The sequence below is a fragment of the Oncorhynchus mykiss genome, chromosome 15 (assembly GCF_013265735.2).
Source record: "Oncorhynchus mykiss isolate Arlee chromosome 15, USDA_OmykA_1.1, whole genome shotgun sequence".
Taxonomy (NCBI): domain Eukaryota; kingdom Metazoa; phylum Chordata; class Actinopteri; order Salmoniformes; family Salmonidae; genus Oncorhynchus; species Oncorhynchus mykiss.
In genome coordinates, this window is record NC_048579.1 from 16,736,091 (window position 1) to 16,759,209 (window position 23,119).

Genomic DNA, 23,119 nt, shown 5'->3' on the forward strand with positions numbered 1-23,119 from the left:
TAGGTATAAGCAGCTAGAGTGCAGACAGTTCCAACAGTAGCATAGTCTTGCCACTCGAAGGGATGTAACATAAATTAAATATGATGTCAGAGAGATGCAGAGGCTTTGCATTTTTTTGTTACTAAAGTAGGCCAGGAACAAATCTGGCAGAAACAAGTTCACACCTCAAAGTAACTTTTGTAGGTGAGCTGTAGCTGAGCTAGCTTTGGTTACAGAGAGAGAGAAGAGAGAGGGGGGAATGGAGAGAGTTGGGGAGGGGGGAGAGGAGAGGGGTCGAGAGAGAGGAAGAGAAAGGGTGGGGAGAGAGAGAGAGACCTGACCACTGTGACAGACCCAAACTTAAGGAAAGCTTTGACTATGCACAGACTCAGTGAGCATAGCCTTGCTATTGAGAAAGACTGCCGTAGGCAGACCTGGCTCTCATGAGAAGACAGGCTATGTGCACACTGCCCACATAATGAGGTGGAAACTGAGCTGCACTTCCTAACCTCCTGCCAAATGTATGACCATATTAGAGACACATATTTACCCTCAGATTACACAGATCCACAATGAATTCGAAAGAAACCCGATTTTGATAAACTCCCATATCTACTTGGTGAAATACCACAGTGTGCCATCACAGCAGCAAGGTTTGTGACCTGCTGCCACAAGAAAAGGGCAACCAGTGAAGAACAAACACCATTGTAAATACAACCCATATTTATGTGTATTTATTTTCCCTTTTGTACTTTAAAACCTGTTAAAGAGGCTGCACATTTTTGCAGCTTTTAAAAAAAAATCGCGCAACATTTCAACGTCCTGCTACTCATGCCAGGAATATAGTATCTGCATATGATTAGTATGTGTGGATAGAAACCACTCTGAAGTTTATAAAACTGGTTAAATCATGTCTGTGACTATAACAGTACGCGTTTAGCAGAAAAAATCCCAAGGAAAACTGTTCACAAAAAACCCCCCAAAAATATCCCTCCGCCAGTCTCTGTATTGTCTATGACAAGGGAAAATAGATGGGGCCCTGTTTACAATGCCTACAGCTTCCAGTACTGTCAATTGATTTTAAATTAATCCTTGGTAAAATGAGGAATAGGCACTTCCTGTCGTCGAGCACACCACAGGAAGTTATGAAAGAGAGAATGTGGACCATGATTTCAAAACGTGCTGCTATTGAAAACAGATCGCCCCGTGATCAATTTGATCGATTATTAACATTTACTAATACCTAAAGTTGGATTACAAAAGTAGTTTGAAGTGTTTTGTCAAAGTTTATAGGTAATTTTTTTTAATAAAAAAAAATGACAGTGCGTTTTGGAACGGTGCTTTTTCATGGATGAGACGGGCTTCATAAATGGACATTTTGGGTATACGTGGACGGATTTAATCGAAAAAAAGACCCAATTGTGATGTTTATGGGACATATAGGAGTGCCAACAAAGAAGCTCGTCAAAGGTAATGAATGTTTAATATTTTATTTCTGCGTTTTGTGTAGCGCCGGCTACGCTAATTATTTTGTTTACGTCCCCTTTGTGTATTTCGGGGGTTGCATGCTATCAGATAATAGCTTCTCATGCTTTCGCCGAAAAGCATTTTAAAAATCTGACATGTTGGCTAGATTCACAACGAGTGTAGCTTTAATTGAGTACCCTGCATGTGTGTTTTAATGAAAGTTTGAGTTGTATCGAGTACTATTAGTTGTCACTCTGAAATTTCTGATTCTGATGTCCGCTGATGTTGATCCCTGTACAGGGACAGCAGCCGTTACAACATTGTATATATTCATAATATGACATTTGTAATGTCTTTATTCTTTTGTAACTTCTGTGAGTGTAATGTTTACTGTTTATTTTTATTGTTTCTTTCACTTTTGTATATTATCTACTTCACTTGTTTTGGCAATGTTAACATATGTTTCCCATGCCAATAAAGCCCCTTGAATTGAATTGAATTGAGAGAGAGAAAGATACGGAGTGGGGAGAGAGAGAGAGGGAAAGGGGAGGGGGAGAGAGAGAGGGGAGAGAAAGAGAGGGAGGGGAGAGAGAGTGGGAGGGGGAGAGAGAAGGGGAGTGCGGAGGGGTAGAGAGAAGGGGAGTGCGGAGGGGGAGAGAGAGGGGGGAGGGGAGAGAGAAAGAGAGCAAGAGAGAGGGGTGAGGAAGCAAGAGGTGGGTGAGAGAGATAGGGAGAGAGAGAAGGGGAGAGAGAAAGGGGAGGGAGAGAGCGAGAGGGGAGAGAGATGGGGGAAAGAGAGATTTAGGGAAGAGAGAGATGGGGGGAGAGCGAGTGTTAGGAATTTTATGAATAAATGACAAAACAATGTCCCCATTTTAAATAGAACTGTAACTAAGTAAACTTATACTCTGTTTTATTATATCTGATTAACAATATGAATTCATAAGTGAGGGATTGTGGAGCCTGAAACAGGGGGTAATTAAATAAGATATATACCATTCTAGTCAGGTTGGAGAATATTGGAAGTGGGGGTTTTTCAGTAAACAGAAAAGGTCTTTAACCTATGGTTGAACCAACGAAACTTAGCTCTGGGGTATTTTAGATAAGGCAGTGAGTGCATTCCCAGGTTTTCTGTTAACTAGAACTGTCATCTAAGTGGTGATCGATAATGGTGAGGGGTCAAGAGTTAATTCAGTTTTATTGTGTGTCCTGTGTGTGCGCTAGTGGGTCGGAATGAACTTCTAAACTTGCTCTGTCTTGGTCGGGAGGAGGACATTCATTCTAGAACTTGTGATGTCATATTTTGTATATAAACTGTTGTTCGTGGTTACACGGCAGCGCGCTCCGATAATAAATACTATTATCTAATTTTGATAAGACTGGTCTCCGTCTATTTTATGCAAATAAGAATCTTACAAATTCTCATAAAATAGACTAAGTGAATTCAATTAATGAAAACAAATTGGAAATAATGAAATTATACCAACAGTGAGATAGTGGGGAGAGAGAGATAGGGGGAGAGAGAGATAGGGGGAGATAAAGGGGGAGGGGAGAGAGAGAGAGAGATGGGGGAGAGGAGAGATATAGGGGGAGAGAGAGGGTGGGGGGGTTGAGAGAGAGAGAGGTGGGAGGGGAGAGAAAGAGAGAGAGGTGGGAGGGTAGAGCGAGAGGGTGGGGGAGAGAGAGAAAGAGGGGAGAGGAAGCGAAGGGGGAGGAAGCGAGAAGAGGAGAGAAAGAGGGGGGTGAGAGATGGGGGAGAAAGAGAGGGAGAGCGAAAGAGAGAGAGGGGAGAGAGGGGTTTGTTGAATTGTTTGCTTTAGGTTTTGTGGGTGGGTGTTTGTTTCATAATTACAGCATAAATGTGTGTATATACTACATGCGAGTGCATGTGTGTGTGTGTGTGTGTGTGTGTGTGTGTGTGTGGCCCAGCTGGGTCAGGGAGCTCACATTAGCTGGCTGTCCTCGTTGTAGGCTAGGACCTGGGTGACATCCCAGTCTCCAGACGTGATTGACTGCAGCGTGTCTGTGCTGGTGTTGGGCTGGAGAGAGAGGGGGGAGGAGAGGAACGGGGAGTTAGAGGGAAGGGGAGAGAGAGGAGAGGGAGTGGGAGAGAGAGGGAAGGGGAGCGGGAGAGAGACAGAGAGAAGGAGAGGGAGGGGGAAATGGAGAGGGAAGGGGAGAGGGAGAGAGAGGGAGGGAAAGGAAAGGGAGATACATATACTGCATGTTAAAAATCACTGGACTCAATGTCTTCTTGTCATGTTAGGAGTGCACACTTAGTTGAACTGACTTCTGTGCTACTTGTGATGGAAGATATTACGGAAGTGGCTGTTGTCTATGCTATGCTATAGGCAGCAATTCTAGTGTATGGAAGCCCTCGTGCAGAACACAGAAGAGAGTGTGTAGAAGGGGAGTATACAGTACCTGTGTGATGGACATGGAGATGTGGAAGAACTTGCCCCTGCCTCCCTGTGGGATGGCTCTGGTGAAGAACAACTTCAGACCATCTTTGGAGAACAGCGGCTCCTCATTCTGCACACCAGTCATATAACACACATAGAACACACAAACTCAGCAGAAAAAAACATCCCTTTTTCAGGACGCTGTCTTTCAAAGATAATTCGTAGAAATCCAAATAACTTCACAGATCTTCATTGTAAAGGGTTTAAACACTGTTTCCCATGCTTGTTCAATGAGCCATAAACAATTAATGAACATGCACCTGTGGAACGGTCATTAAGACACTAACAACTTACAGACGGTAGGCAATTAAGGTCACAGTTCTGAAAACTTAGGACACTAAAGAGGCCTTTCTGCTGACTCTGAAAAACACCAAAAGAAAGATGTCCAGAGTCCCTGCTCATCTGCGTGAATGTGCCTTAGGCATGCTGCAAGGAGGCATGAGGACTGCAGATGTGGCCAGGGCAATAAATTACAATGTCCATAATGTGAGACGCCTAAGACAGCGCTACAGGGAGACAGGACAAAGATCGTCCTCGCAGTGGCAGACCACGTGTAACAACACCTGCATAGGATTGGTACATCCGAACATCACACCTGCGGGACAGGTACAGGATGGCAACAACATCTGCCCGAGTTACACCAGGAACAATCCCTCCATCAGTGCTCTGACTTTCCGCAGTAGGCTGAGAGAGGCTGGACTGAGGGCTTGTAGGCCTGTTGTAAGGCAGGTCCTCATCAGACATCCCTGGCAACAACGTCGCCTATGGGTACAAACCCAAATTCGCTAGACCAGACAGAACTGGCAAAAAGTGCTCTTCACTGATGAGTCTGGGTTTTGTCTCTCCGTGTTTATCGTCGAATGAATGAGCGTTACACCGAGGCCTGTACTCTGGAGTGGGATCGATTTGGAGGTGGAGGGTCCGTCATGGTCTGGGGCGGTGTGTCACAGCATCATCGGACTGAGCTTGTTGTCATTGCAGGCAATCTCAACGCTGTGCATTACAGGGAAGACATCCTCCTCCCTCATGTGGTGCCCTCCCTGCAGGCTCATCTTGACATGACCCTCTTGCATGACAATGCCACTAGCTTTACTGCTCGTTCTGTGCTTGATTTTCTGCAATACAGGAATGTCAGTGTTCTGCCATGGTCATCGAAGAGCCCGGATCTCGATCCCATTGTTCACGTCTGGGACCTGTTGGATCGGAGGGTGAGGGCTAGGGCCATTCCCCCCAGAAATGTCCGGGACCTTGCAGGTGCCTTGGTAGAAGAGTGGGATAACATCCCACAGCAAGAACTGACAAATCTGGTGCAGTCCATGAGGAGGAGCTGCACTGCAGTACTTAATGCAGCTGGTGGCCACACCAGATACTGACTGTTACTTTTGATTTTGAACCCCCATTTGTTCAGGGACACATTATTACATTTCTGTTAGTCACATGGCTGTGGAACTTGTTCAGTTTATGTCTCAGTTGTTGAATCTTATATTCATACAAATATTTACACGTTAAGTTTGCTGAAAATAAACGCAGTTGGCGGTGAGAGGACATTTCTTCTTTTGATGAGATTATATATACACATGTATAAACATATTTCTAACATATCTAGAAATGATGGAGTGGCATTCCACTCTGTAGCACTGCGAAAAAGATCTAGAAGATAAAAGGTAGAATCAGCGATATGACGTGGATGCAGAAAGTAGACAGCATAGTGGGTCAATTTTCTCAACAACTAAGACTGTTGAAGAGTGAGGCTCAACTTCTCCACTGTTTTGGTCCCGTGGCTACTGCGCTGTGAAGAGCATGAAGCGAACCCGTGGCCATGCAACGACACTGTGTGTGACTGTGTGAGAGTGTCTTGCATCTCGCTCATCTCAATATCTGCGGTGCTCCTTGTTGTGACGTCATTTCGCTCTACCTTTAAGAGCACTAAGACATTGTTTGTATTGAATCTTGTTGGTTTCTTACCTGCCTGTGTAGCCAACTTTCGCTCTCGTCCTCGTGTTTCTAAACAGACAATTTGAAAGAAAAGTCAATGAAAAGCAGATGAAAAGTCAATGAAGTGGGCTGAAAAACAGACGCACAGACACACACCTTGGTGCAGACGCCAGTGGTGGCCTGACACAGAGTCAGCATGGATATGTTCTGGGCTCTGTTTAACCAGTTCACTGCCAGTTTGGTGGTAGTCGCCCATTTCACCATGGTGACATAGTACTCTCTGTCCAACACAAAACAAAACAAGAGTGTTATTGTGACTATGCATTTATTCATGCAAATACAATGTCTAGAATAAAGGAGTAGGAATGTCTTACTGACATATTGCATGTGTAACAGAGCTCATCCCTTTGAAAGCCATAAGGGTATATAACCATGTTATATATAGTAGTAGTAGCAGTATTAGTAGTGGGGAGGCAGGTAGCCTAGCGGTTAAGCGTGTTGGGCCAGTAAACCGAAAGGTCACTGGTTCAAATCCCCAAGCCGACTCGGTGATAAATCTGTTGATGTGCCCTTGAGCAAGGCACTTAACCCTAATTGCTCCTGTAAGTCACTTTGGATATGAGTCTGTTAAATGTCAAATGTATTAAACCTATCTACTGTTAGCAGTTGAGTAGTATTGTATCTGAGGTTGGTGTTGTGTGTTGTGCTGTGTGGGGGGGTGTACCCCATCCTCTGGTCCTCAGGCCTCCTCATCTCCATGGTGTGCAGGGGCCCATTCAGGTTGACCACATACAGAGAGATGACTGGGTTCTCCTCCCCAGCCTGCATGGAGGAAAAGAGGACAGAGAGACTATATGAGTTCAAATTCCATCAATAACTCCATGCTGGTATATTTTCCCATTTCCCAAGATAGTTTGTTTTACCTTTATGTGTGTTTAATGATAACGTACCTTTGAGCGGTGGTACAATTTTCTGCAGTGTAGTGTTGCACAGTAGAGTGCATGTTTTCAGTCAGTAATAGGTTAGTAATCATACTGCTATAACCTTAGTGTTGTGAAGGGTCACGGCAACCACAGGACCAATTGCTTCCAATTATCCTAGGCCACGCCCCTTCCCTCCACACCTGTTCCCACTCCCTAATCACCTCTCCTCACTCTTCTGTTTCCCACAAAAGCAGCATGCTCCTCTCTATATACTAGTAATGGTTCATGTTTGGTGATGGTACGGCGCACCCTTCCTTCCTTTGTGTGTAATATGAGACAGCCACCACATCCTAAAACATTTCCCAAACTCAGTCCTGGGCCCCCACACCCCCGGGTGCATGTTTTGTTTTTTGCCCCAGCACTACACGGCTGATTAAAATAACCAGCTCATCATCGAGCTTTGATTATTTGAATTCCATCCAACTCCTAACCCCCCCCCCCCCCCCCCCCCCATGTGCCTCTGTTGTTCACTGTGTATAATAAATACCCCTAACCCTGGACTCCTCATCTCCATCTCCTTTTGCATTCTGACCGATGCACCACGGTGACAGCAACAGTCCTGACCCTAACTTACAGCCCATTCCTCCTAGCCCTAGTCCCTTTGTTCACTTAGAGTAGTGGGTTTCAGTCAGTACTAGGTTAGTAATTATACTGTTCTATTGTGAAGGAAGTTGTCAAGGAAGTGAGTTTGTGTTTATACAGGACGTACCGTCCCCCACCTACCGTCAACCAATCATGTCAATGCGGAGCTACGCAGCCATTATTACAACATGTAAGAGGTGCATGGCAATGAGGTACGGAGCTCGATGTGGCCTCTGCATGCCTCCAGAGGCTCCGCAATTTTGTCACACACTCTACACGAAGGCTCCGACCACTTTTTCGGATCAAGCATAAATTGGCTTTTAGGGTAGTGGTTTTCAGTCAGTACTAGGTTAGTAATCATACTGTTCTAACCTTAGGGTAGTGGTACTCCCTCCCAGTAGGGTAAGTAGTTCCTGTGAACATGGGGATCTCCATCTTGGGCACCATGGTGTCGTTGATGGTGGCATATGCCAGCCGGGCACCGTCCGGAGACCACCAGTGGGCAATATGGGTCTGGAAGATCTCCTCTGGAAAATAATCGGAGAGAAATGTCCTTTCGTTTTCAGTAATAATGAAAATGATGAAACCCTTACAGAAACCTACTCTGTGTTTCAATGGAATCACATTTCAAGGCCCAGTGCAGACCTACATCAGATACGTTGGTTATATTAAATACTAACCCAAACATTAATTGCAATGCAGAGTCAGTTTGGCTCAACGCTGTCATAACATCCCTAAAATGAGGAGTACTGTATGTTCCGGCCATAAATCAAAACACTGCTTTTAATCTCACAAGCGAGGAACATCGACCAATCGAGAGCCATACCAGGAAAGGGAACAGGAAAAGTAATTTCCCAGTCAGGTGCAACAGTGTGTTGTATGCAGGGAAATTGGAGTGTGGTTGTTTGTGTGTAACCCCTTTTCTGCTGCTGAGGCACATAGAAAGAATGCTGTTGGAACTTGGCTTACTTAATCAAAAACCTGAGACCTCTGTGCGTCCCTACAGAGCATGTGTGTGTTTGAAATTGTGCAGGTTGATATGAATGACAGGACACACACTATATACCAGAGGGGGCTCTATTGATATGTAGTTCCAGGTGAAGACACACACACACAGGCACGCCCACGTGCAGAAAAACACTGAATCTGTAATCTTTTCTGCATCAATCCCCACCCAGATGATAAAGTGTGGGTGTGTGTGCGTGTGCATTAATTGCATTTAGCTTGAGGAGGAAATTAGTGGTCTGACACAGCGCTACATCTCCTGTGTGTATGTGTATCCTTGCATCCTTCAGTGTCTATCTATCCAAAACCTTCTTGATGTAATGTGATTTGTGGATTCAAATAAAGTATTTCAAATGTGTGTGTGTGTGAACCCACCTTTGTTTCCATGTCCTTTGAGAGCCGTTTCTATCTCCCTAGCTATGATTACCCAGGTGAGAAGTGTCACACTCCTCCATTCTCCCTGGTTCACAGACTCGCTGTTCTGACTCTAAATTATTCACTGCCTAACACAGATATGACTTATGCATGAGCCGCCCTGTTACTTAGGCAGGTGGGCAATAGAAGTTAATGAATGTAATGTGACAGAATCAGGTGGGCCAAACTAATGAGGAGGAGAAGGAAGGACATATCTTTCTTCACCGGGACACAATTCAACAACCATTAACTGATCAAAAATAATATGCTATGATAAGAGTAGTGCTTCCTATGTTGAGACATTTTGACAAAGACAAGGTGTGATAGGACTTGGTGAGATTCAGAGGAATGTCAATTGAGGCAAAGAACACGTGGTGCAAGATGAGTCCCGTCCAATAGGGGGGGTGGTGATACGTATTAGAACTAAGCCCCACTGGTATATGACAGTTGAAGCACGAGAGATTCAACTGAACTGCCTGCCTGAGAGCATAGATAGGATATCACGCACGCACGCACGCACACACACACACACACACACACACACACACACACACACACACACACACACACACACACACACACACACACACACACACACACACACACACACAGTTGTTTACTGCTATATTTTTCAGAAAATAAGCGTACGTACCACCGTAAACAAATACAAACAAAAGCGTCTCAGTGTGCAAAAAGTGCAATACCAGCTAAAACTCCAGAGGCCATACACACACAGCTCCTATCAAGAGTGCCAGACACTGGTCTGGTTCTATTCCTGGGCCACATCATAATTCAGAATGTTGTCTGCTTCAGTACCCATTCTATACCTGGGCCACATCATATTTCAGGATGTTGTCTGCTCCAGTACTGGTTCTATACCTGGGCCACATCATATTTCAGGATGTTGTCTGCTCCAGTACTGGTTCTATACCTGGGCCACATCATATTTCAGGATGTTGTCTGCTCCAGTACTGGTTCTATACCTGGGCCACATCATATTTCAGGATGTTGTCTGCTCCAGTACTGGTTCTATACCTGGGCCACATCATATTTCAGGATGTTGTCTGCTCCAGTACTGGTTCTATACCTGGGCAACATCATATTTCAGGATGTTGTCTGCTCCAGTACTGGTTCTATACCTGGGCCACATCATATTCCAGGATGTTGTCTGCTCCAGTACTGGTTCTATACCTGGGCCACATCATATTTCAGGATGTTGTCTGCTCCAGTACTGGTTCTATACCTGGGCCACATCATATTTCAGGATGTTGTCTGCTCCAGTACTGGTTCTATCCCTGGGCCACATCATATTCCAGGATGCTGTCTGCTCCAGTACTGGTTCTATACCTGGGCCACATCATATTTCAGGATGTTGTCTGCTCCAGTACTGGTTCTATACCTGGGCCACATCATATTTCAGGATGTTGTCTGCTCCAGTACTGGTTCTATACCTGGGCCACATCATATTTCAGGATGTTGTCTGCTCCAGTACTGGTTCTATACCTGGGCCACATCATATTTCAGGATGTTGTCTGCTCCAGTACTGGTTCTATCCCTGGGCAACATCATATTTCAGGATGTTGTCTGCTCCAGTACTGGTTCTATACCTGGGCCACATCATATTTCAGGATGTTGTCTGCTCCAGTACTGGTTCTATACCTGGGCCACATCATATTTCAGGATGTTGTCTGCTCTAGTACTGGTTCTATACCTGGGCCACATCATATTTCAGGATGTTGTCTGCTCCAGTACTGGTTCTATACCAGGGCCACATCATATTTCAGGATGTTGTCTGCTCCAGTACTGGTTCTATACCTGGGCCACATCATATTTCAGGATGTTGTCTGCTTCAGTACCCATTCTATACCTGGGCCACATCATATTTCAGGATGTTGTCTGCTCCAGTACTGGTTCTATACCTGGGCCACATCATATTTCAGGATGTTGTCTGCTTCAGTACCCATTCTATACCTGGGCCACATCATATTTCAGGATGTTGTCTGCTCCAGTACTGGTTCTATACCTGGGCCACATCATATTTCAGGATGTTGTCTGCTCCAGTACTGGTTCTATACCTGGGCCACATCATATTTCAGGATGTTGTCTGCTCCAGTACTGGTTCTATACCTGGGCCACATCATATTTCAGGATGTTGTCTGCTCCAGTACTGGTTCTATCCCTGGGCCACATCATATTTCAGGATGTTGTCTGCTTCAGTACTGGTTCTATACCTGGGCCACATAATATTCCAGGATGTTGTCTGCTCCAGTACTGGTTCTATCCCTGGGCCACATCATATTTCAGGATGTTGTCTGCTCCAGTACTGGTTCTATACCTGGGCCACATCATATTTCAGGATGTTGTCTGCTCCAGTACTGGTTCTATACCTGGGCAACATCATATTTCAGGATGTTGTCTGCTCCAGTACTGGTTCTATACCTGGGCCACATCATATTCCAGGATGTTGTCTGCTCCAGTACTGGTTCTATACCTGGGCCACATCATATTTCAGGATGTTGTCTGCTCCAGTACTGGTTCTATACCTGGGCCACATCATATTTCAGGATGTTGTCTGCTCCAGTACTGGTTCTATCCCTGGGCCACATCATATTCCAGGATACTGTCTGCTCCAGTACTGGTTCTATCCCTGGGCCACATCATATTTCAGGATGTTGTCTGCTCCAGTACTGGTTCTATACCTGGGCCACATCATATTTCAGGATGTTGTCTGCTCCAGTACTGGTTCTATCCATGGGCCACATCATATTTCAGGATGTTGTCTGCTCCAGTACTGGTTCTATCCCTGGGCAACATCATATTTCAGGATGTTGTCTGCTCCAGTACTGGTTCTATACCTGGGCCACATCATATTTCAGGATGTTGTCTGCTCCAGTACTGGTTCTATCCCTGGGCCACATCATATTTCAGGATGTTGTCTGCTCCAGTACTGGTTCTATACCTGGGCCACATCATATTTCAGGATGTTGTCTGCTCCAGTACTGGTTCTATCCCTGGGCAACATCATATTTCAGGATGTTGTCTGCTCCAGTACTGGTTCTATACCTGGGCCACATCATATTTCAGGATGTTGTCTGCTCCAGTACTGGTTCTATACCTGGGCCACATAATATTCCAGGATGTTGTCTGCTCCAGTACTGGTTCTATCCCTGGGCCACATCATATTTCAGGATGTTGTCTGCTTCAGTACTGGTTCTATACCTGGGCCACATAATATTCCAGGATGTTGTCTGCTCCAGTACTGGTTCTATCCCTGGGCCACATCATATTTCAGGATGTTGTCTGCTCCAGTACTGGTTCTATACCTGGGCCACATCATATTTCAGGATGTTGTCTGCTCCAGTACTGGTTCTATCCCTGGGCCACATCATATTCCAGGATGTTGTCTGCTCCAGTACTGGTTCTATACCTGGGCCACATCATATTTCAGGATGTTGTCTGCTCCAGTACTGGTTCTATACCTGGGCCACATCATATTCCAGGATGTTGTCTGCTCCAGTACTGGTTCTATACCTGGGCCCCATCATATTTCAGGATGTTGTCTGCTCCAGTACTGGTTCTATACCTGGGCCACATCATATTTCAGGATGTTGTCTGCTCCAGTACTGGTTCTATACCTGGGCCACATCATATTCCAGGACGTTGTCTGCTCCAGTACTGGTTCTATACCTGGGCCACATCATATTCCAGGATGTTGTTTGCTCCAGTACTGGTTCTATCCCTGGGCCACATCATATTTCAGGACGTTGTCTGCTCCAGTACTGGTTCTATCCCTGGGCCACATCATATTTCAGGATGTTGTCTGCTCCAGTACTGGTTCTATCCCTGGGCCACATCATATTTCAGGACGTTGTCTGCTCCAGTACTGGTTCTATCCCTGGGCCACATCATATTTCAGGATGCTGTCTGCTCCAGTACTGGCTCTATACCTGGGCCACATCATATTCCAGGACGTTGTCTGCTCCAGTACTGGTTCTATACCTGGGCCACATCATATTTCAGGATGTTGTCTGCTCCAGTACTGGTTCTATCCCTGGGCCACATATTTCAGGATGTTGTCTGCTCCAGTACTGGTTCTATCCCTGGGCCACATCATATTTCAGGATGTTGTCTGCTCCAGTACTGGTTCTATACCTGGGCCACATCATATTTCAGGATGTTGTCTGCTCTAGTACTGGTTCTATACCTGGGCAACATCATATTCCAGGATGTTGTCTGCTCCAGTACTGGTTCTATACCTGGGCCACATCATATTTCAGGATGTTGTCTGCTCCAGTACTGGTTATATACCTGGGCAACATCATATTTCAGGATGTTGTCTGCTCCAGTACTGGTTCTATACCTGGGCAACATCATATTTCAGGATGTTGTCTGCTCCAGTACTGGTTCTATACCTGGGCCACATCATATTCCAGGATGTTGTCTGCTCCAGTACTGGTTCTATCCCTGGGCCACATCATATTCCAGGATGTTGTCTGCTCCAGTACTGGTTCTATACCTGGGCCACATCATATTTCAGGATGTTGTCTGCTCCAGTACTGGTTCTATACCTGGGCAACATCATATTTCAGGATGTTGTCTGCTCCAGTACTGGTTCTATACCTGGGCCACATCATATTTCAGGATGTTGTCTGCTCCAGTACTGGTTCTATATCTGGGCCACATCATATTTCAGGATGTTGTCTGCTCCAGTACTGGTTCTATACCTGGGCCACATCATATTTCAGGATGTTGTCTGCTCCAGTACTGGTTCTATACCTGGGCCACATCATATTTCAGGATGTTGTCTGCTCCAGTACTGGTTCTATCCCTGGGCCACATCATATTTCAGGATGTTGTCTGCTTCAGTACTGGTTCTATACCTGGGCCACATCATATTTCAGGATGTTGTCTGCTCCAGTACTGGTTCTACACCTGGGCCACATCATATTTCAGGATGTTGTCTGCTCCAGTACTGGTTCTATCCCTGGGCCACATCATATTTCAGGATGTTGTCTGCTCCAGTACTGGTTCTATACCTGGGCCACATCATATTTCAGGATGTTGTCTGCTCCAGTACTGGTTCTATCCCTGGGCCACATCATATTTCAGGATGTTGTCTGCTCCAGTACTGGTTCTATACCTGGGCCACATCATATTTCAGGACGTTGTCTGCTCCAGTACTGGTTCTATACCTGGGCCACATCATATTTCAGGATGTTGTCTGCTCCAGTACTGGTTCTATACCTGGGCCACATCATATTTCAGGATGTTTTCTGCTCCAGTACTGGTTCTATACCTGGGCCACATCATATTTCAGGATGTTGTCTGCTCCAGTACTGGTTCTATACCTGGGCCACATCATATTTCAGGATGTTGTCTGCTCCAGTACTGGTTCTATACCTGGGCCACATCATATTTCAGGATGTTGTCTGCTCCAGTACTGGTTCTATACCTGGGCCACATCATATTTCAGGATGTTGTCTGCTCCAGTACTGGTTCTATACCTGGGCCACATCATATTTCAGGATGTTGTCTGCTCCAGTACTGGTTCTATACCTGGGCCACATCATATTTCAGGATGTTGTCTGCTCCAGTACTGGTTCTATCCCTGGGCCACATCATATTTCAGGATGTTGTCTGCTCCAGTACTGGTTCTATACCTGGGCCACATCATATTTCAGGATGTTGTCTGCTCCAGTACTGGTTCTATCCCTGGGCAACATCATATTTCAGGATGTTGTCTGCTCCACCACATCAGTTAATCTGACAGACAGGCCACTGATGACAAAGCGTTCTATAATCGCCTTGGGTGTCTGTCTGACTCCCCTTATGCAAGACTGTCAGTGTACCACACACACAATGATAATGTAATCTGGTTTTTAGACGGTTACTACAAAATTAGACTGCAAGCGTGACGTTTTTCCTCCAGGGAGAGATTTCCTCCCCATATCTGACACTGTGATTGACCATGCTGTCATCTGGTGCAGATCTAAACAGATGTTACACAACCTGGCAAGGTCTCTCTCCCCTTCACGGCTTATGTCACCACTAAACAAAAATACACACACACACATTGAATGTGTTATTGCTGAAAGACCGCAGTCTGTCAAAGAGATCTCCACTGAGAGACATGATACGTGTGGTAGGTCTACGTTGTGGGGCCTCCCATCCCATCAAAAGATTCATCTTCCTTAATAAATTATCAATGAAAATTGCCAGGCCCTCAGCGCTTCATAATTATGTGGCAGGGGTCAGACAGTGATTAAAGTTTCAATGGACTTAGACTAATATTGCTGTTGGAAGAGCTCCACTGCACAGCTTAAAATCTCAGTCAAACTAATCTGGGGTTACACACTTTAACAGTTAACAAAGAGTTAGTGTAAAACACTCCTGCCTCTCTTTCTCTATCCGTGTGAGTGCAAGCAACCTTGCACTCACACACACAGACATGACCGTTGCACACAGATGCAGACATGACGGTCGCAATCACGCATGTGCAGAATTCAGCCTTCATACGGTAACATTTGTAATATTGTTGCCAGTTTACGATTACTCTTGGAACTCAGAATCACATCTAGCAGTGTTCTGGCAGTATGTCACGAGACACCTAGCGAAAGGTTGGCAGGTGCCGCCCCACCCATTGATGAGCACTACACCAGGCCCTAACTAAGAGACAGCCATCCAGGCCCTCCCTGACACTCCTACCTCTCTTTCTCTATTTGTGTTATTAAAAGCGAGAAGTCTTGGAGCAGACAGCCAAACACACGGGGAGCAGAAGAAATTAATTCATTAGTAAAGTTGAACACAGCGAGGCAGTCTGTTCCTCGGGGGACGAGGCAGAGGCACTGAGGTGGAGTCAGAGCTTGGATCGGTCGAGTCAAAACAAACAGGGAGACATCTGTATCAGAATGGAGAACAGACGGCGAAGATTAATTCTGCTGAATTAATGCTAATTTACCTATGTCGAACAGCCGCAGTGAGAACTCAGGGAAATTGAAGCAAATTGGGCACTTTTCCTGTTTTTAACTACATTTTGGTATCACTCTAAATCAATTGTTTACTGCACCTATGACTAGCCTTAATACCAGTTCTGTTGTGTTTAAAATTTCAAGACAAGAATCATTTTGACTCAAGTGCCACATTCTCTGGGGACGACAATGCAATGGGACAGATGCGCCATTAGACTACCACCAAGAACACCAATAATATTCACATCAGCCAATAAAAGTGTTAGCTCACCTTCATACAGCCAATCGCTGAGCCCATTGAAGATGACTCCCTCCTTGCCGGTGGAGACTAGGCGGATCGATCGGCTCTCCACCGTCGAACGGTAGTAGATGTTATTCTCAAAAATGAAAATCTAAGGGAAGGGGGAGATGTGAGAATAAAATATGAAAAAACTGAGGTGATCAATATGGAAGGAAGAAAGGACCTGTGTTCTGCATGACTAAACTTGACCTGTAGGTTGATGGAAGGATGCTTTAACCAGATGAGGAATTTGAGCTCAAAAGGTTCTATCGAAATGTTTGATCCTCTCCTATTCACTGCAATATTGAATCATGAACATTTTGCAGCAATATTGGCTTGTTTGACAAGCCACGATATAGCAGGCCTTGTTGAATAAACACATATCGCGTGTTTTGAAGTTCACAGTCACCTGCCAACATGGCAGTCATGTTTGCTACCTGCACAATCTAGTAAATAGCCTCAATTTACCCTTCTGCCTCCTCGCTATTGGATTATACTTTCATCATGTAATGGACATAATATTGTCTCCATATTACTGCGTGTCTAAGTATTGATTGATAACTCCGGCTCAGGAGAGAGAAAGAGAGAGAAAGGACAGAGAAAGAAGGAGATCAAGAGAGAGAAAGAATGTACTGCATAATGAATCCTTTACCTCACCACATTGAACAGAAATACTGTACATCAATATCAATAAGTCCTAATTGCAGATTGATCCTTTACTGGGCTACAGCATTGCCCTCCTCTCTGTCCACTGTTAGTAGTAGCATATTATAGTTCCTCTTCACACATTACAGATTCTCTACCCACAAAAAAAACTTAAAAAGTTCTATCTAAAAATATAATGCTCATGTTATTAAAGGCTCTTAACGGGTCGGTTTCAGTTGCAGAGTTCGTAGGGCTTATATTGAAATCAATAGAAGGTAACTAAGGATAGCTCAATAACTTTGGCCTTGAGCTTTTCGTTGGTTCACGTGTAATCTCTGTTACTGACATGGACTGAAACATGCTATGTAAACACAGTCTGAAAGATATTCTCTTTTAAATAAAGAAATACTTCAACAATAGTTGACCTCTTCTCAGGGATGATAGGGTATGTTCCCTCTCCTTGCAGCAGTTGAGGCAATGCAATAGCATCACAATGCCCCCATCAAAAAGGATGCAATGTTCCTTATGTGGCTAGGTAGGCCAGGGGAACACAGGTGTGTTTGAATTCACCTCTGTGCAGATGGACTGAGGGCCCAGTTTTATAACAGGATCTAGCCCAGGGCAGGGAGTAACACGGTGAGCTTGGCCCACTTCTGAAGGAGGTAGAAACACTGCCCAAGTTACCTCCCATTAGGGCTGGGAGATATGGCCAACATTTCATATCAAGGTATTTGAAAAAAATTGGACGTTGTGACGGTATTTCATGTTTATGAATAATAAAAGTTCTAAATTTGCTATATGAGTAGTGCGTGACCTTAGGGTGGCAACACACATTCTAAGTGATTTCAATGGATCTTTCTCCATTATGATTGTTTTATGCTGTTCAATTCAACCAAAAATAATTTTCAACATTTTCATCAATTTCTGCACTCATTTGCGATCATTTCCACACTGCCACGTAGGGCTGCACAATATGGGCAAAAAAACTAGGCAAAATGTTTAACCAAATGTTGCAATTGCTTGCAATTTAGAGCAAAACACTTGGGTGACCTGTTGGAATCATTGGAAATAGAATGATTGCTTTAATTCTAGTTAGTATATAATAGTGGGCACTTTGAAAATGAGGCCTAGTTTGACATGGCAACAAATTAAAACGCCAGGGAGGAGTTGTGACAGGGTAGGAACCAAAGTGTTGACAAGTGTTTCCTAGGGGACCCAATAATCTTTAGCTACATTGAATGTTTTCTTTGATTTGAGCCTGAACTCAAATGCCTCGTGGTTGAGGAACAACAAAGGCGCTTCTTGAGTGATGGGGGCAGTGACAGTTCTGTGTGAAAAGCGGCATGGAGAGAGAGAGAGAGCGGTGAGTGATGACTCAAGTAGCGAAGTAAACTATAAAAATGAACGTTACACATGCCGTATCCCATTTAACAAACCCGACATTCATTATAGAAGGTAAAGTGAAATCCCAAACCGGTCTGTGCATCAAATACGGTATACCGCCCAGCCCTACCTCCCATATACACACACAGAGTCTGGGGAGATGTGTGGTCATATTGTGGGCTGGTTGACAACTCTGGAGATTAGCCTCACAAAGAGAGAAAAGTAGGGCGAAGGAGGGGGAGAAAGCGCGAGGGAGACAGGGAGGAGAGCATGCAAAGCTCAGCGTCTCAGTGGGGGATTGAACTCCAATTTAAAGGAAGAGGACCACTTACTGCTAAAGCTGGAGTTATATGTTCATCCACACAGACAGAGCTGCCTGTCCTCTGAATAATGTGTATTTAACCCAATTCTACTACTTTTCGACATGGGACAAGAAAGCTGTGTGTGTTTGTGTGTGTTAAAAAGAGAATCAAGGGGAGGGGCTTGAGAAATTAAAGTGAGGATCAAGAGGGGAGGGGCTTGAGAAATTAAGGTGAAGATCAAGAGGGGAGGGGCTTGAGGAATTAAAGAGAGGATCAAGAGGGGAGGGGCTTGAGAAATTAAAGAGAGGATCAAGAGGGGAGGGGCTTGAGAAATTAAAGAGAGGATCAAGAGGGGAGGAGCTTGAGAAATTAAAGTAAGGATCAAATGGGGAGGGGCTTGAGAAATTAAAGACAGGATCAAGAGGGGAGGAGCTTGAGAAATTAAAGTAAGGATCAAATGGGGAGGGGCTTGAGAAATTAAAGACAGGATCAAGAGGGGAGGGGCTTGAGAAATTAAAGAGAGGATCAATAGGGGAGGGGCTTGAGTATTGTGATAACAGATAGGCTGATGTTAGAGTGTGTGTGTGTGTGTGCGCGCGGACGCATAATATACACACATGAGAGAGAGAGGAGAGAGAGAGGAGCGTTCACATATTATATGAATGCACATCGGCAGACACCTTCCTCTCCCGCCCATGCATCCTATCGTTGACAACAAGCATCACAGCTCAGAGGGCAAGCATCTGTTGCTGGGAGGGGAGCTCCTTAAAATGAAAGCGACTGTTGGAATCAGGGCTGTTTGATGATTAATACTGGGAGAGAGTGTGTGATATCAATCCAGTGACTTCACTAATTAATCCGCTGAGGAGATTACAGGTAATTAATTGCATTGTGCTGGAGGATGTAATCACTCACAGTCTGTCTGCTCCGAGAACCACTAGACTGATGCTTATTAATGTTCTCTCGGTGGCTAGACTGCCTGGTAGCTTGTGATAGTTTAACAGACATACATGGCCATAGGAAAGGTTATTGATATTGTACTCTCAGTTTAGAAATACATTATAACTAGACATGGTTTGCCAAATGGGAGTGACATTGGGTAGTTGTAGTTCTTACCAGCTGCTGGCCCGTGGGTCCCCAGCCTGCGTACTGCAGTTGGGCGTTCCGCACCTCTGGAGGGTTCAGGTTCCATGTCTCCCTGCAGCACAGAGGAGAGACCACATTCAGACTACACACACCCACACTACATACTTTTTATTTAACCTTTATTTAACAACACACACCTTTAACTGCCCCCCATTAAATGACTGAGCACCTTCTTTAAAAATAACATCTTACTTAGTGGCTCCTCAAACCACAGCATTATAAAAAAAACTCCAGTGCACCACACCAGCAGCCTGCTCTGCTCCTGCCCAGATATACCAGTGTAGTACAGCTTAGGCCAAGAGGTTTACGAGCACCTATAAATACTGGTGCTTTATATATCGCTGCCACTTTCTGTTCATTTAGAAAAGTGCTGTGTGCTGCAGGACAGAAAATTAGAGGTGTCACAGGCCCTTTGTCTTAGTCTGGAGGTGAGGATGAATGAGGTCATCAAGTCCCCTGGCCTGCAGTTCTCCTCGTCTTCACTGGGTGGCAGCGCAGAGACTTGACTGACTGGGCCGAAGAGAGTAGAGGAGAGTGGAGGGGAGAGGAGGGGAAGCATTGGTTGGTTTCAGCTACTTACGGAGTCTCCAGGCTGCAGATGATGTAGAAGGCAGTGAACGAGTGCTGGTACACCTAGAAGAAGAATGATTGAAGACTATCATGAGGTACTTGGCCATTGAACCATGTTTTAGTAGCTAACTGTCACCAGAATGTACATGCATTTGGTTGGGATGTTATATTGTATTCTACAAAGTCATTCTGTATTTGCTCAAATGTAATATTCCTTGTCAATGAGTCACTAAGTCCAGGGCACAAATGCAGTGTTCATAATATATGCCATTTAGCAGACCCTTTCATCCAAAGAGACTTACAGTCAGTCATACAAGCATTCATTTTTCGTATGGTTGGCCCCAGTGGGAATCATGTCTGCACTGCATTCTACTAGCAGGCCCTGGACTGAGAGATGACATGTAGAATGCTTCTTAATGTAGCAGGAGTTAATTATGGATCCCCTTGTTACAGTAGTCCGTCTGAATACCCCCCTTAGAGTTGGGGGAGAGAAAGAGAGGGATTGACAAGCGAGAAAGAGAGAGATAGAGAAAGAGAGGGATTGACAAGCGAGAAAGAGAGAGATAGAGAGAGAGATAGAGAAAGAGAGGGATTGGCAAGCGAGAAAGAGAGAGATAGAGAAAGAGAGGGATTGACAAGCAAGAAAGAGAGAGATAGAGAGAGAGATAGAGAGAGAGAGAGGTGGGGCTTCTATGAAGGGCAAGCAGCAGCATGACAAATGGAGAGAGTGCAATGACAGCCGGGGGACGGAGCTGTCATCTACCAGGGCTATGGAGGGATGATTAAAATAACAAATGCACTGTCTAACACACACACACACACACACACACACACACACACACACACACACACACACACACACACACACACACACACACACACACACACACACACACACACACACACACACACACACACACACACAGTGCCTCCCTACTGTGCCATTACACTTTCCCAGTCTTGCACCTTTGGTGACACTTCACTGTTCCTGATAGCACACTGTTCCTGATACCACACTGTTCCTGATATATATGGCAAGGTTAACCCAGGTCTACACCTTTTCCTCCCTACTGTAACAGTGTCTACTCTCTCTCTGTGTCTTTCTGAGCCAATGGGATTCTATTCCCTGACATCCTGATTCTTTTTCAGACTCTGTGTCCTGGATCTCACATTGCAGTAATCTTCCAGCTGAGTTAACTACCTGAGCCATTACATAATGCAGTAACCGCTGTAGCAGAAAAACCTCCCATCCCTCTCTTTATCCTTTCCTCCCCTCCCTCTCTCACACTCTTGCTACCCCAAATCTCTCTACTCTCAGGCTTGCCCCATTCCCTCCATTTGTTTTCCCATTCCCTCTCTTTGTTTTCCCATTCCCTCCATCCCTTCCTCATCCCCCTTTCTCAGCTGTGTTATGGGGTTTGTTTGTGTTTTGGCCCCTCTCTGAAGAGTACAGTTCAACTCAGCTGTTCTCTCTCTATAGTGGCTGAGAGGTAGCGGGGTGTGACAGTCCTCTATCCGGACGCCATGATTACTTTTCTCCCCCACCGCCTCGCCACGTTTCCCCTCAGAGCCCGCTGAAGTATGTGCCTGTCACTCTGCTAATTCAAAAAACAAGCAAACAAATGAAGGAGCTCACTGGTGCCATGTTGTAGGCGAGTAGCACATGCTTCATGTCAGGAGACACTTCATACTTGCTGGCTTTGTACATTTCCTGTAAAGCAGAGAGAGATAAAACACAAAAGATGAGACCTTTAACCATGCGTAGTGTTTTTTCATTAAGGCAATCCTTAAATGACTGCATTTGACGGATTGCTCGGTGCGGACTTGGTCGGCAGACGCATTAATCTTGTTGCGGCTCTTTCTGATTTCGGAGGGACGAACATACTGTGCGTCGTCACCTCGGCCGTTTTGACACTGATGTTGCATTTTTGTCAAAAACATTTGATGCGTAGCGAACCCAAATGATAACGAGCCAGATCAAACGATGTGCTAATGATGTATCGTTTCAGTAGGCTTCACAATAAGAGCTTTGGGTGCTTTGATATGCTGACGCAAAAGAAAAGTTTGAATTCAATTCATGCAAAAACCACAGTCTGTTCTTTGGCCTATTGGGATGCATCTACTGTGGAAATATGAGAAAGTTGGAGAGACTCACAAACTTTTTGTTGTGCACCAATACCGTCCTCTCGTATGTCTCCATGTTGAACCTGACAACATCCCCCTCACGTGTGCGATAGAGTAGCTCATTACCTGTACAACAGAGGGAGAGCAAAGAAACAGAGCAAGAAAGATGATTTCACAAATGCTAGTTCAAGATTTTCATAATGCCTGATAATAGTCCTATGTGCAATATCCTTGCGATCGTACGTAAGTTGGACACTTGCAAAAATAAAATATCAGAGACAAAGTGTTTGGACATTGACGTCAGAAGTGGGATTCTCTACATTGATGTCAGAAGTGGGATTCTCTACATTGATGTTAGAAGTGGGATTCTCTACATTGATGTCAGAAGTGGGATTCTCTACATTGATGTCAGAAGTGGGATTCTCTACATTGATGTTAGAAGTGGGATTCTCTACATTGATGTCAGAAGTGGGATTCTCTACATTGATGTCAGAAGTGGGATTCTCTACATTGATGTTAGAAGTGGGATTCTCTACATTGATGTTAGAAGTGGGATTCTCTACACTGATGTCAGAAGTGGGATTCTCTACATTGATGTCAGAAGTAGGATTCTCTACATTGATGTCAGAAGTGGGATTCTCTACATTGATGTTAGAAGTGGGATTCTCTACATTGATGTCAGAAGTTGGATTCTCTACATTGATGTCAGAAGTGAGATTCTCTACATTGATGTTAGAAGTGGGATTCTCTACATTGATGTCAGAAGTGGGATTATCTACATTGATGTCAGAAGTGGGATTCTCTACATTGATGTCAGAAGTGGGATTCTCTATATTGATTTCAGAAGTGGGATTCTCTACATTGATGTTAGAAG

At 44.8% G+C, this 23,119-nt stretch overlaps 1 protein-coding gene across 6 annotated transcripts in view; it reads right to left on the reverse strand.

Moving 5' to 3' along the window:
- LOC110489714 (dipeptidyl aminopeptidase-like protein 6) overlaps positions 1–23,119 on the reverse strand; it is a 342,826-nt gene that overhangs the window by 16,024 nt on the left and 303,683 nt on the right. For all 6 annotated transcript variants that reach the window (XM_021562496.2, XM_021562499.2, XM_021562498.2 and 3 more), the window contains 11 exons: positions 22,277–22,371; positions 21,758–21,832; positions 20,132–20,184; positions 19,522–19,603; positions 16,067–16,187; positions 7,781–7,935; positions 6,568–6,665; positions 6,000–6,123; positions 5,874–5,912; positions 3,871–3,978; positions 3,394–3,485 (listed from right to left, as the gene is read on the reverse strand). In XM_021562496.2, the coding sequence (XP_021418171.1) occupies positions 3,394–3,485; positions 3,871–3,978; positions 5,874–5,912; positions 6,000–6,123; positions 6,568–6,665; positions 7,781–7,935; positions 16,067–16,187; positions 19,522–19,603; positions 20,132–20,184; positions 21,758–21,832; positions 22,277–22,371 (1,042 nt within the window). The remainder of the gene's footprint in view (positions 1–3,393; positions 3,486–3,870; positions 3,979–5,873; positions 5,913–5,999; positions 6,124–6,567; positions 6,666–7,780; positions 7,936–16,066; positions 16,188–19,521; positions 19,604–20,131; positions 20,185–21,757; positions 21,833–22,276; positions 22,372–23,119) is intronic.